We start from the raw sequence: 13,129 nt of genomic DNA, 5'->3' as shown, positions 1-13,129 counted from the left end.
CAGCCTAATCAGTATATAATCTTCTACCCATATTTACTTTAGCTAATAAAGTTTTTACTATCCTTTTTATACTGCTATGCGTGATTTTTTTTAACGATTTAGTATATCCTGAAATCAGAAAAGTTTGGCACATGACTGCTGAACATAAGGCGAATTTAAATATTGTAACTCAGTTTATGTTGCTGCTTTGGGAATGGGGTCCTGTGAATACTTGTCGTTTACCTTTTGGACAAAAACCAAGATAAATCTGCTGAAAAACACAAATTAGCCGGAGGTTCACTGGCCCGCACCTGGCTCTTCTACCAGTCACAAACCACCATGTGTCTCAGTGGATGCCCGTAAATGTGAAGAAGGAAGCCCGTGGTAGAAAATCCCAAACGACACCTTCATTTAACAGCCCATCCATAAACTGACTCGGCATGGAAACGTCCCACTGAAACCGGATTGTTTTTTTGTCTTCGTTTTGGAACTGCTGGCAGGTTTTGTGCAGCTTTAGCGCTCGCCAGTGCGGAGCGTCACGCCACTGTGGCCTTCGCTTTACCATGTGAAAGGGAGAACGCATTAAGATGCAAGTGGCGTCCAAACCCCCTGTGTTCCCAAAGCCGACTTGAGTATCCTTGATTCAAGCCTCGACTGCTCTGTGTGATACTCGGAGATAAACGTGACGGATATTATTTTGTCAACTTAAGTGACTCAGAGCTGCTTAAATAATAATAATAATAATAATAATAATAATAATAATAATAATAATAATAATAATAATAATGTTAAGCATAATTATTTTCGCTTTTATTTTGTTAGTTCTAGGAAGAGGTTTGTTTTGTTGGATGACTTCCCAGCCTGTTTTTCTTCACATGCTTCACAGGCTATACTTTAGCGCGCAGTCAAACCATGTTTGGTCTATTTTTTTCGGCTTGATTGTAATTTTCTAGTAAATTGATGCTTTTTTTCTCCCTCAGGAAGAACTCTGTGCACCCGAGGCTCAACTGTGAGACACACCAACTCCTCTCTGCCTGTGCGTCCAATCAGCGGGAGCTCTGGAGAGCCTTTCTGTTGTAATTGGATGGAAATCGAGAGGAATACGCAGGCTTGGCACAACGTAAACACACGCTCGTCTCCTTCGCTCTGTAGAGGACGCACCGGGTAGAGCAGATGCAGTGAACTAAACAACCGATAGGACAGCAGACGCTTTAAAGGTTTTTTTTTTAGTCATTTAGTCTAACCCGAAGCGTTTATATCAGAGATGTGAATAGGCAAGCAGACTGCGTATCAACTCTTCAGTTTTCACGGTGCAAAGAAGGCTGTGTTTTTTTCATAGGCGACCATTAAGTCTGTGGATTACGCACGCCGGAGCTCCCGGGACAGAGAAAAGTTGTGAAACTATCGTTTTGCCGCACAGGAATACGTAAGAGAGCATGTTCTGCCACAATGGTTACAGCAAGCGCACGCTGCTTAACTGAAACTATAATGTACGTCTCAATGGAGTGATTTGGCACTTTCCCCCCACTAATTGGGCAAAAAAGAAAAAGAAAAGAAAACTCGTTTAGAGTGAAATAGACAGAATTTATTTATGGATTAGAGCAAAGACTATTTTAATTTTTTTTTACTCAAACACAAGAAAAGAGAAATAAAAGATATATGATTTGGGGGATGGCAACTGCCACTTCAAGCCCATACCTAGCCAGCAGCAGGATTTTATCCAGCCCGGTCCTTCACTCTGACCGGAGGGGTGGTGGTATGCAGTCTGGCGGCACCGCTGTGACCACAGTGTCTAGTGGATACAGAGGGGACCCTTCAGTGAAGATGGTGCAGAGCGACTTCATGCACGGAGCCATGGTAGCAAGCAACGGGGGGCACATGCTAAGCCATGCCCACCAGTGGGTGACATCGTTGCCTCATGCAGCAGCCGCAGCGGCCGCCGCTGCAGCGGCAGTAGCGGAGACCGGCTCTCCGTGGCCCCCGAGTTCCCAGCCACAGGATGTAAAGAGAAACGCCGGCAGGGACGACCTCCACTCGGGTTCTTCCCTTCACCACAGGTCTCCGCATCTAGGACCTCACCAGGCGCACACGGGAAGTTGGGGAGGCACCTCCACTGCGCACATCAGCATCACTGAGGGGGAGCAGCAGCAGCAACAGTCCCTCATTTACTCCCAGCCAGGAGGATTTACAGTCAACGGGATGCTGAGCTCACACACCGGGCAAAGCCTCATGCACTCGGGGCTGGTGCGCGGAGAATCACCTCGGCTGGACCACGGCAGCCACCATCACCACCAACACCATCATAATCATCACACGCACCATCACCAGCAACACGGTCTGGGCCACGAATCGCATTCAGACGAGGACACCCCTACGTCCGATGACTTGGAGCATTTCGCCAAACAGTTCAAACAGCGACGGATCAAGCTTGGTTTCACCCAGGCAGACGTGGGCTTAGCTCTGGGCACTCTGTACGGCAACGTGTTCTCACAGACCACCATCTGCAGATTTGAGGCGCTTCAGCTGAGCTTTAAGAACATGTGCAAGCTGAAACCTCTGCTGAACAAATGGCTGGAAGAGGCTGATTCCACCACTGGGAGCCCGACCAGCATCGATAAGATCGCCACCCAGGGCAGGAAGAGGAAAAAGCGCACTTCCATCGAGGTGAGCGTAAAAGGCGCACTGGAGAGCCACTTCCTCAAGTGTCCCAAACCTTCCGCACAGGAGATCAACTCTTTGGCGGACACTCTGCAGCTGGAGAAAGAGGTGGTCAGGGTCTGGTTCTGCAACCGCAGGCAGAAAGAGAAGCGCATGACGCCGCCGGGACTTCCGCGCACTCCAGAGGACGCATATTCACAAGTGGGTAGCATTGGACCTGACACACCGTCTCCCTCCATAGAGTGCAAGAGGTTGTTCAGCGATACGTGAAAGAGCCCCAAAATAACAGGGATGAAACACAAACAACAGCCTCTGTTTTATAAACATGGGTCTCAGTGAAACCTTTGATTAACTTTTTATTCGCTACCATTGATCCAAAAAGTAGAATTGTTATCCAATGTTCATATCAGGACTGGACACATCACAACCGCCCTTTAGCCATCGTTATTTGGCATTTTTCTGCTCCCTGAAACAGCCTCTGGGACAAAAAATTATATTTCGGTCTAAATTAAATCTGAACAAAAAACAACTGAAAATTATTTAAAGGAAATGTTTGGTCACCAAAACCGGAGATATTCGAGCAGAAACAAGTTATTTCCATATCTTTGTACTGTAAAAATAATAGTTCCCTTGTGATGCTGCAGAAACTGATGTCCCACATGCTAGACTGAACTATAACCTACGTTTTTAATCAAACACACCGCTTTATCCAGTGTTGAGTTGTTTCTAATGAGCAATAATTTCTCTTCATTCAAACCTGTTTCTCACTTTGTGTTGTGTGTCGGTGGATTTTTTACATTTTTTTTTATTTTTTTGTGGCACAGTTTAAGGTTTCAACAAGCGATTTACAGTTATTCCAATATTTGTACTTTCCTTTAATCCTTTTCCATTTAGCAAACGGTCTCTTAAGGTTATGTACAAGTTTGCTGTGTATTGTGGTGATATGGACTATTTATTTATTTTTTGCCACTGTGTTTATTTTCATGGAATAGACCAATTATTTAATAAATTTGACATAAACCTTGTGTTAGATACCGGAGCGTTATTCTTAAGGGCCATGTGGACACACACACGCACAAAGAGAGACATGCATATATATATAAACACACAGAATCTCTTCATCAGAGTCATTTGAATTTGATATAATATACAATATATCCCATAAGAGATACAAAGAAGTCATAAAGGCAAAAAAAAAAATTACATAGTCAGTCCATTTTGCTCAGGCGTCTCGTTATCATTGTTTTCATGTCTGTTTGGTAAATCATCTGTGCAAACTTCTGCCATTTTTCCCTGTTTATGACAATCTATAGAAAAGTGGCTTAATTGGTTCACTAAGAAATTATTTACCTGATGGACTAATAGTGAAAAAATAACCACACATCGCACCATAGCAGCTTAATTATTCTGTTGTTATTTAATTAATTCTTACATTGAGCATAAAACCTCCCAAAAATCTACCACATCATTTTGTTAAAGTGATGTTGATCCTGCAAATACCTGCTGAACCGATCACATAAGCCTGGTTTTAACATTTACGTGTGATTTTCTGCATATCAGTCCAGCCACAAACATCCTGTTGCAGCGCTGTGGACTGCAGCTCGATGGAACGCAGCCAATGGAGGTCGACTACCCCAGCTGGCAGTTCACCTCAGCAGCAGTTGCCAAGGTGACAGCGAGATGGAGTGACACAAGGCAGTGGATCTTTTGCCACAGATGATGGGTTTGGCAGATAGGCAGCAAGAAGCGCAGTACGCTGGCTGTGAAAAGCAATCTGTGTCTCTTCTGTCTGCTTCTGATCCACATAAGAATGACACACAGTACACACACACACACACACACACACACACACAGACACTCACACACAAGCTGATGTTACATCAGTAATAAAGATAATCGGTACTCCTAGAAAAAGTGACCAAGAAGTGCAGTTGCAGTGAAACTTGGAGGAAGGTCAAAGGTCAGCTGCTGCAGTAGCTGTTGATAAACCAAGCAGAACTGTGAGAAATAAATGCAAACCTAGGAGTTAACGGATTACTATGAATGTTACACTTATTACAATGTGAATGTGTGCTCTGGTCCTCTCCACACCGGACACCCTGTCTTAAGAGAGCATGTACAAAGACATTTTTGGGGCCTTTGTCACTCTTTGCGTCCTCACTGCATATTTGGCAGGATTTAAGGCACACTCTGACTTTGCTATTTGAAAAAACAAGAACTAGAAATGATTGGTTTGAATAACTTTTTCCAGGTCCGCCTATACAGCGATTGTCAAACTAGGTTAATTTTCAATCTTCAAAGAAGCTTAAGGAAAACAATAAGAGATGAATGGGATATTTTGGCTGTTTCACTTCCTGAGAAAGTTTTTATGAACACACATGAACCGTTCTGTTTTTACAGCAGTGTGTGAAAGTTTGTGAAACCTTGTGAAGTTTTTCTATAATTCAACACAAATAAAACCTAAAACATCTCAAAGTTTCTACTCAAGGGCCATGCAAGTGTCATATTAATGCCTCATATGTTTGAAATCTCGCGTTTCAAAGAAGTCTAAAACCTTCAAACAACATTTCTAAACATTTTCCCTTTTAATGCAATACTTTATTCTTATCAGAAGGTGGTGTAATGGATAAAAATGGCATTTATTGAACCAGGCAGATTATCCAAGAAAACACTCTTATTTGCAGTAGTTACCCAGTAAAAGGTAAAGCGTGTTGATGAAATTCCGATTATGCCGAAAAAGAAATATTAAAAAAGGAAGCGTGTCTTCGGAAACAATACCCCAACTGGCGAAATGCCGCCCCCTTGTGGTGAAAGTAGTTTTTTTTTTTTCATTTGGCAGAGGGCAATTCCAAAAAGTCCCTTTTACATTTGTCTCCTTTATATAACTTGATAGTCTTGTGTAAACATCAGGTAACATATTAGTGGATATTTTTACAGAAATACAGAAAACATACTTTTATGCATCACCCCAACTGCTGTATTTTTGTGTATTTGCACTGTATATACAGCTTTTTGTACCATTTAAAAATATTGAACTATCATTATTTGTTTCATTAAATTATAATTATTTCCTATGGACTGTTTGTCAGCATCACGTCAGTAGAATACAACAGTTTAAAATATGCATACTGTTCTGCTACAAAAACCAATTACACCAAGGAAGTGCTTTTTATCCTTTCAGTTGCCACAGTAATATCACAAAAGCCACACATAAAGGTGGACAGGTGGTACCCTGCTTGCTCTTCGTATGGTTTTTAACATGATGTATCCCCACTGAGCTGCAAGCTCTCAGATGAAAATAGAGGTAGAATATAAGCTTCCAGGATTGCCGCGTGATCCCCTCAAAGCTTAGCGATGTAAAGATGGGAGATAAGGCTGGAATTGGGGGATAAAAAGCCCTTTAAAGGGTTTGTCATCACACAGTGCTAGGTGTCTACACTGAATATCAATGCTTGGATCTGAAGGTACATGCTGATGATGTTACAGTATCCTGACAGAACCCCAAACTCCTGAATCCACAGCTCAGCTCACACAAAAGTGCATCATTTACTTGCATTTGTGAGGGCATTATTCATCATTATAGCATTGTTTCCTGCATCTCTGAGCCATGGACTGTGTGCAGTTGCAAGCTAAAGATGTTATTACCTCCCTCCAATAATAACAAGTAATATAATTGCTCATAATTGCTCTTAAAGCCTTGTCGGAGGTGCTTTACATGAAGCAATTACCATGAGATAATCCCCTCCTGTAATGGCTGTTGTTTGTGGCTCACAGTTTGGGCACAGTCACATACAGAATGCACACACCTGCTCATATCCAACAAAGTTTTAACCATTTTACTGTGGTCTACACATTCTCAGTCTCCCAGTGCTTAGTGTTAGCTATTTTAACAACGCAGCGATCAGTTACTGATTAAAGTCTAACACTGATTAACATGTAACTGGTGAAACACATGTAACACTTTCCTGGAATCAGGAGCAGCAGCGTGCCTGAATGAGAGGTGGCAAAATAAAAGAAGCACATTTTAGGTGTTTTGTTTGCACGAGAGTGTATTAAAAGTCTGGCTGCTTCCCCTCTAAATGGCTCAACATGGCTCTGTCAATATTGTTGCTCGTGTGGGTTTCTCTGCCTCCCCACTGAATATTCAGATTTGGACATTTTTCACTTTGCCTGTGTTTTCTTTTTTTCTTTTTTTGCCTGTGTGTGATTGATGGAGTACCGAAGTCTCTCAATCAGGAAGAAATTAAAGCAAACATCTGTGGAATAACGGACAGGGAAATGAATTCGCTCACCAGCGAGCTCTGTGTTGTGTGGGTGCCACTGAACGTGACGAGCATGCATGTGCCAGATCGGTGGAGTGGAACTTGTTTGATGGGCATGTTCAACACATGGGCATGATGCCAATTTAGACAAGCATGCCCAGGAAAAGAGTATCAACCTCCATGCTGAGTGTGTGAATGTAAGTATGTGTGAATGTAATTTTACCAGGTTTATAATTTAAAAAAACAAACATTTACATGGATTAATGTTTGAATTATTGGCTCTGTGGGTGCTATTTTGCACTTCTGTCAGGGCACCATCGATGTTGCATCAAAGTAACATATGAGACTGTTACCATAAAGTCATACATGCTTACATCATTGTTATTAATGTTCCTATTGTTGTACAACCTTAAATACATGTGAAGTAAATGCCCAAGCTAAATCATAAATACCCACACATCCAGCACAAAATTCTTTCATCAACTAAAGCCCACCGGAGTGCAATGCTGCCATCTGCTGGACAAAATAAATAATGCATGCTCAGATCTTCTTTCAGACTTGAACACTGATGCAAACTAGTCAAACTGAACAACACAACCGAATACAGTTAATTTATTTTCGTGTATAAATTTTAATATGTACATTACAGATTATTTGATAAGAATTTTGACTTAAGTCAAGAGATTTTATGGATACAGCTTCACGGCAAGCAACTGCTATAAAATTCAAATGGCATCTCAAAAGAACATCATGAACATCCCTGGCCGCTGTGTCAGTGGGGATGGTGTTCACTCTGTGTTGTAGCGTCCTGATGACACCCAGTTTGTGCTCCAGTGGATGATGAGAGTCAAACCTTAGATACTGATCCGTATGTGTAGGTTTGGTTAGGCAGAAGAACAGCACATCAAAAAGGCCCTGAGTAAATGAGGTTATCCCAGCTGGACTTTTGTCAAAGCTGGAAAGGCACCTAAAGAAAGCTCCAGCCGATCCAGGAGAGAAGGACAACCGCTGCCCAAGCGAAAACCTGTAGTGATCTCGTATGTGTCAGGAGTATCGGAACAGTTGAGACGCATTTTTTCGAAACACCGGGTGTCTTTGGCTTTTAAACCCCAAAACACGCTGCGCCAAAAATTGGTCCACCCCAAGGATCGGGTCCCCCGATACAAACAGAGTAACATAGTGTACGCTGTTAAGTGCCAGGAGGATTGCCAGGATTTATACATTGGGGAAACCAAACAACCTCTAGCGAAGTGGATGGCACAACACAGAAGAGCTACCTCGTCAGGCCAGGACTCTGCAGTCTATTTACACCTACAGGCCAGTGGACACTCTTTCAAGAATGAGGATGTACACATCCTGACAGGGAGGAACGCTGGTTTGAGCGCGGAGTCAAGGAGGCCATTTACGTGAAAAGGGAAAGACCATCTCTGAATCGAGGAGGGGGCCTAAGGGTACATCTTTCGCCATCTTACAATGCTGTGATTGCAGCCATTCCCCAACTCTCTGTGAATGGTACTCATGGCCTTTGGTCAGTGGGTTTTGGTCAGTAGTCATGAGAATTTGCATAATTATGATTAAGGAACTGACCTCACAGCACATTATTCCTTCAGTGGGCTGGTTTCAGTCATTATGCAAATGTACTGTTTATAAGATTGGGGAAACCTGCAGGCAGCTGAGACTGAAGAAGTCACTTGGATGAGTGACGAAACATTTCTCCCACAAAACGCTACGTCCAGATGAACAGAATCAACTTTTGGAGATATGATACATTTAATTTGAACAAGAAATTTTAAGTGCATCTGATAACATTTGGATAATTAAATGCAAATCAAAAGAATCATGTTGTACTAGCTGAATATCATAATGTTGATCTAACTAACCTTCTTGATTTAAATTGAGAAGACTAAATAAAACCTACTCAACCAAAACAAGCTCTACTTACTTTAAGAAATAACATGTTGTATTTACTCCACCCAGTTATGTCAACCGGTTCCACACAACTGGGTTAGTGAAATATAAAATGTATGATACATTTAATTTGAACAACAAATTTTAAGTAAATCTGATACTCACCCAAAACACGCTCGACTGAAACTTTAGGATTAAATCACTTTAACAGAATTGCAACTTACTCTATTTAAGTTTGGAAATTTAAAAAAATTGAACACAAGTTTATTCAGTTAACCTAACTTTAATAACACTTTGTGTAAAACTTGTTGAAGCACACTTTGAGCAATTCAAATGCTTCTAGATCTTTTTTCCTAAACAATCTTTACATATATTCAAGTGCATTTTAAGTGCAGGAAGACAAGATACAGAATGTCATGTTAAACTGAAATGATTGAAACTGGAAAGTGTTGTGATTCCAACATTTTTAACATTAACATGACTTAATTTAAACTTGATTGCACTGTTAGACTTTTCATCGCCACTTTACGGTAACATACTGGCGTCACTGTTGCCAGCGTCATACCGTGACGCCGTGTTACTGTAGCTTACTGTTCTGCAGGATGATACCGTTTTGTGCTGGTGTGGTATAATACTCTTGGACAAATTATGGTAACGCACCGTAGCCTTTTTTTACGGTATCTCACTGGCGACAGTGACGCCAGTGAGATACCGTTGTGTCGTAAATTACATCAACAAAGTAACATCATACTGTGATTAAGAAATTGGTATACTACCGTTTATTCACGGTATGTCACTGTAAGCCCGCTGCAAGGTAATAAACTGCAATATATTAACCAGTAACTTACCGTTATCACGCATCATCAGTACCAAAAATATTCATCTCTGCTAGAGGATACCGTGTCCCAACAGGCGGTCATTTACTGTTTAACAGGTCGTAATTTTACCGTAATTTCAGTTAACAGTAACATACTGTAAGAGACTGGAGGGTTCCAAAAAAATTGGATGGATGGATAGATAGATAGATAGATAGACACAGAATATAATTCATGTGCTTTACACCACTTTATTTATTATCACTGATTTTTCCCTGCTGAAATACACATTTCCAAAATCAAAAACTGAAAACATTTTCATTGAGGAAGCACTTGTTTTTACTAAACCATATAATCCATTATTTTCTCAGATGGTTGTACAAACAATAACAATATTATGTCATATCCATATCATGGCAGACAACATATGCTCAAGTGTTGGGTTTTCTTAGTTATATTTTGTAGGGTCTTAAACCTACAGTGTGAAGTGCCGTGGCATTCATTTTGTTGGCACCATACAAATAAACTGAATTGTAATGAATATAATATCAAGCCCCACACTTCTGCCTTTATATACACTTTGTCCAAAATACTGGCTCACACCACCAAATCAATGCACAAAGCCAGGTCCACAAGGACATGGATGAGCGTGTGTGCTGTGAAGGAACTTGACTGACCTGCACTGAACCCTGATCTTGCTTTGTGGACTGAGTTCATTGATTTGTAGGGTGAGCCAATACATGTGACAATTAAAGTGTAAGTAGCTGAAATAATTTTTAACAAACGGGTAAAAGAAGGGAAAAAAAATCAAAACTATTGCACTCAAAAAACCTATTGGACAGAGACAGCGTCTTGCAAGATGGCAAGAGAGCTTGTCTTCATTGTTGTTCGTCTTGTGTAAATGTCCAGAAAGCATGGGCCATGGATAATCTGTGGAGACACAGGTAACAACACATTGGTCACTTAAATTATACAAGAAATTCACTAAAAATGGCAAAAACAGTTACCTAATTTGAAGTTCTCCACTCAAATTCAGTAAGCAATTGGAGGAAAGTAGTGACATGAGGGTTAATGTGAACAACCTTTCGCTTCACAGTGGTCCCAGTCCTTCTGCTTGTCCCAACCTTGGAGGTACATTTTGTTCCCTCTTCAGGGTTTATCCTTACAAAAAACCTTGCACACGCTGACTCCTGGTATTCCCGGTTCAATACATAGAATGAACCAAAGAAGACTGACATTGCATCAGCAAAGGTGTTCTCTTTGTCCAGCTCAACAATTACACGCCCCTCTGCACTCACCATCCAGCAGGTGGCGGTCATTGAACTTTGTCCTTAAATGTATGGCAACATATTGTCATTATGCAACATAAAATAATTTCAATGCTTCACTTCTTCACACTGTCTAGATAGTCATAAAGCAAATAGCTACGTACTGTTAATTATTAATGGCTTTATGTACATAAGTCCGTTTTAACATATTATAATTGTACATAATTGGGAATTATTCTGCACATTAAACACACCTAACAAAGAGTCAGCCCAGTTAAATTACCAGAGATGAATCAACTGTATGGTTATTTTGGAGTTCATAGTTTGTGCTGCTGTTAAACTTTACAGTATTGACTTCAGTATTTCTGCTGTTGGTGTAGCTAGACTACTACGTTGATCAGTAATATGTAATGTGAAATTTGATAATGTTACTTTGCTGGATTCACTGAGACACATGTCCAACAACCTTGGTTTATAAAGGAAATTACAGAAATTTGAGCTAACAATACAGAGACTGGATACCTGTGTCCACGAAAAGCTCCTGTGCCAAACAGAAATTTTAATATGGTCTAATCAGGGCGATCGTGGCTCAAGAGTTGGGAGTTCGCCTTGTAATCGGAAGGTTGCCGGTTCGAGCCCCGGCTTGGACAGTCTCGGTCGTTGTGTCCTTGGGCAAGACACTTCACCCGTTGCCTACTGGTGGTGGTCAGAGGGCCCGGTGGCGCCAGTGTTCGGCAGCCTCGCCTCTGTCAGTGCGCCCCAGGGTGGCTGTGGCTACAATGTAGCTTGCCATCATCAGTGTGTGATTGTGTGTGTGAATGGGTGGATGACTGGATATGTAAAGCGCTTTGGGGTCCTTAGGGACTAGTAAAGCGCTATATAAATACAGGCCATTTACCATTTATTCAGCTCTATTTCATGAATGACTTCTTACCAAGCATAATCAGCCTTCTTAAGCGATGCAATAAGATGCCCAGCTCTACAGAAGATGCATTAAAATTTATTTAGGTTTGGTGTGTCTCATTTTTTGTGTTTAGTAAATAAATTGGTCAAATGACCTGGAAACAATTATAGAAAAATCATTCATTTTACATCAATTTATTAATTTATAAATAGGAGATGCATTGAAATAAAATTGGTGCGTCTCATTGCTTAGGACTGATTTGGTGTTGATTTGTCCTTTGTGAAATTTACTGATGTTCCCCAAGTGCGCTGCTTTATCCACTGTGTCAATGGCGCTCTCAGTGTAATGTGATTACACTGTGAATCCATATACGTGTACCTTTTATACATGTTGCCTTTAGGGTTCAGCACTGCCCTCCATCAGCCTCACTCCATGCATTTTTGCAGCACATTTATGACCAATAACATTAAACATGTAACACACATTCGTCAAATAAATTAGGTCTGCATCAAGTCATCATCTGTATTACATGTGTAATCAAACATGTACGTTGGCGATTTAGAGAAACAGCAGTGGGATTGCGCATGTGTGTGTCTGTGGTGAGACACAGCATCATCATTGCCTCCTCTCAGCGTTTTACCTTGTATTTGAACAGAAAATCCGTAATGACAGCAATTTTGACCATAAAAATATTGAAATCACACAGAAAGCAAATTTAAAATCTAATGTACAAATTGAATTTCTCTTTTGTTAGTATTTTACTTCTCATTAAGGTGCCTCACTTGACTGCATGTCACTGATTCACATGTATCTACAAAATATTCAAATATACACATATTCAGTTGAAAAAAAAATCTGATTAATGACAGACACAGAAGTTGAAGAAGCATTCAAATAATTTCAGAGCTCAATCAAGGTCAACTAAAATACATACCCCATCCATGGCTGCCATGATTAAGTTGATATTGCGTTTAGCTGTTCCCCCTTCTGTCACAGATTAGTAGGCAGAGGACTCACTCGCAGGACTCTGAAGTTTAGAGAGAGGGTGAGGTTTTATTTGAAATGTGACACCAAGTGAGAATATATACATATATACAGTGGAACAGATAACACGGGGCTCCAGGGAGTAGGGCGGGGTCCGAAGGGAAGGTCCAAGACGGGGGTACACACACGCTCTTCTTCCACTCGATCCGTAACTCAAAAATGTCCACACTAAGAAGCTCACGCTCACTCACACACATCCACAGAAATCCAGACGGCAGGGAAGACGGGCAGGGAGTCTAGAAGGCACTTGGTAATGTGATGATCCAGCGAGGAAGCAGCCTCTCTTGCCAT

At 41.1% G+C, this 13,129-nt stretch overlaps 1 protein-coding gene across 1 annotated transcript; it reads left to right on the top strand.

The window, feature by feature from the left end:
• The first annotated feature begins 1,089 nt into the window (after positions 1 to 1,089).
• pou3f3a (POU class 3 homeobox 3a) lies at positions 1,090 to 3,662 on the top strand. Its single transcript, XM_004551298.2, has one exon. It carries the CDS (start codon positions 1,639 to 1,641, stop codon positions 2,905 to 2,907), a length of 1,269 nt encoding a protein of 422 aa, XP_004551355.1. The 5' UTR covers positions 1,090 to 1,638; the 3' UTR covers positions 2,908 to 3,662.
• The last annotated feature ends 9,467 nt before the right edge of the window (positions 3,663 to 13,129 follow it).

This window comes from Maylandia zebra, linkage group LG16 (assembly GCF_041146795.1).
Source record: "Maylandia zebra isolate NMK-2024a linkage group LG16, Mzebra_GT3a, whole genome shotgun sequence".
Lineage (NCBI taxonomy): Eukaryota > Metazoa > Chordata > Actinopteri > Cichliformes > Cichlidae > Maylandia > Maylandia zebra.
The sequence above is the reverse complement of the archived record's forward strand: the minus strand, read 5'-3'. Positions and strand labels throughout refer to the sequence as shown.

Excerpts from the sequence above, each read along its gene's own strand:
- pou3f3a (XM_004551298.2), top strand. The coding sequence starts at position 1,639 with ATGATTTGGGGGATGGCAACTGCCACTTCAAGCCCATACCTAGCCAGC.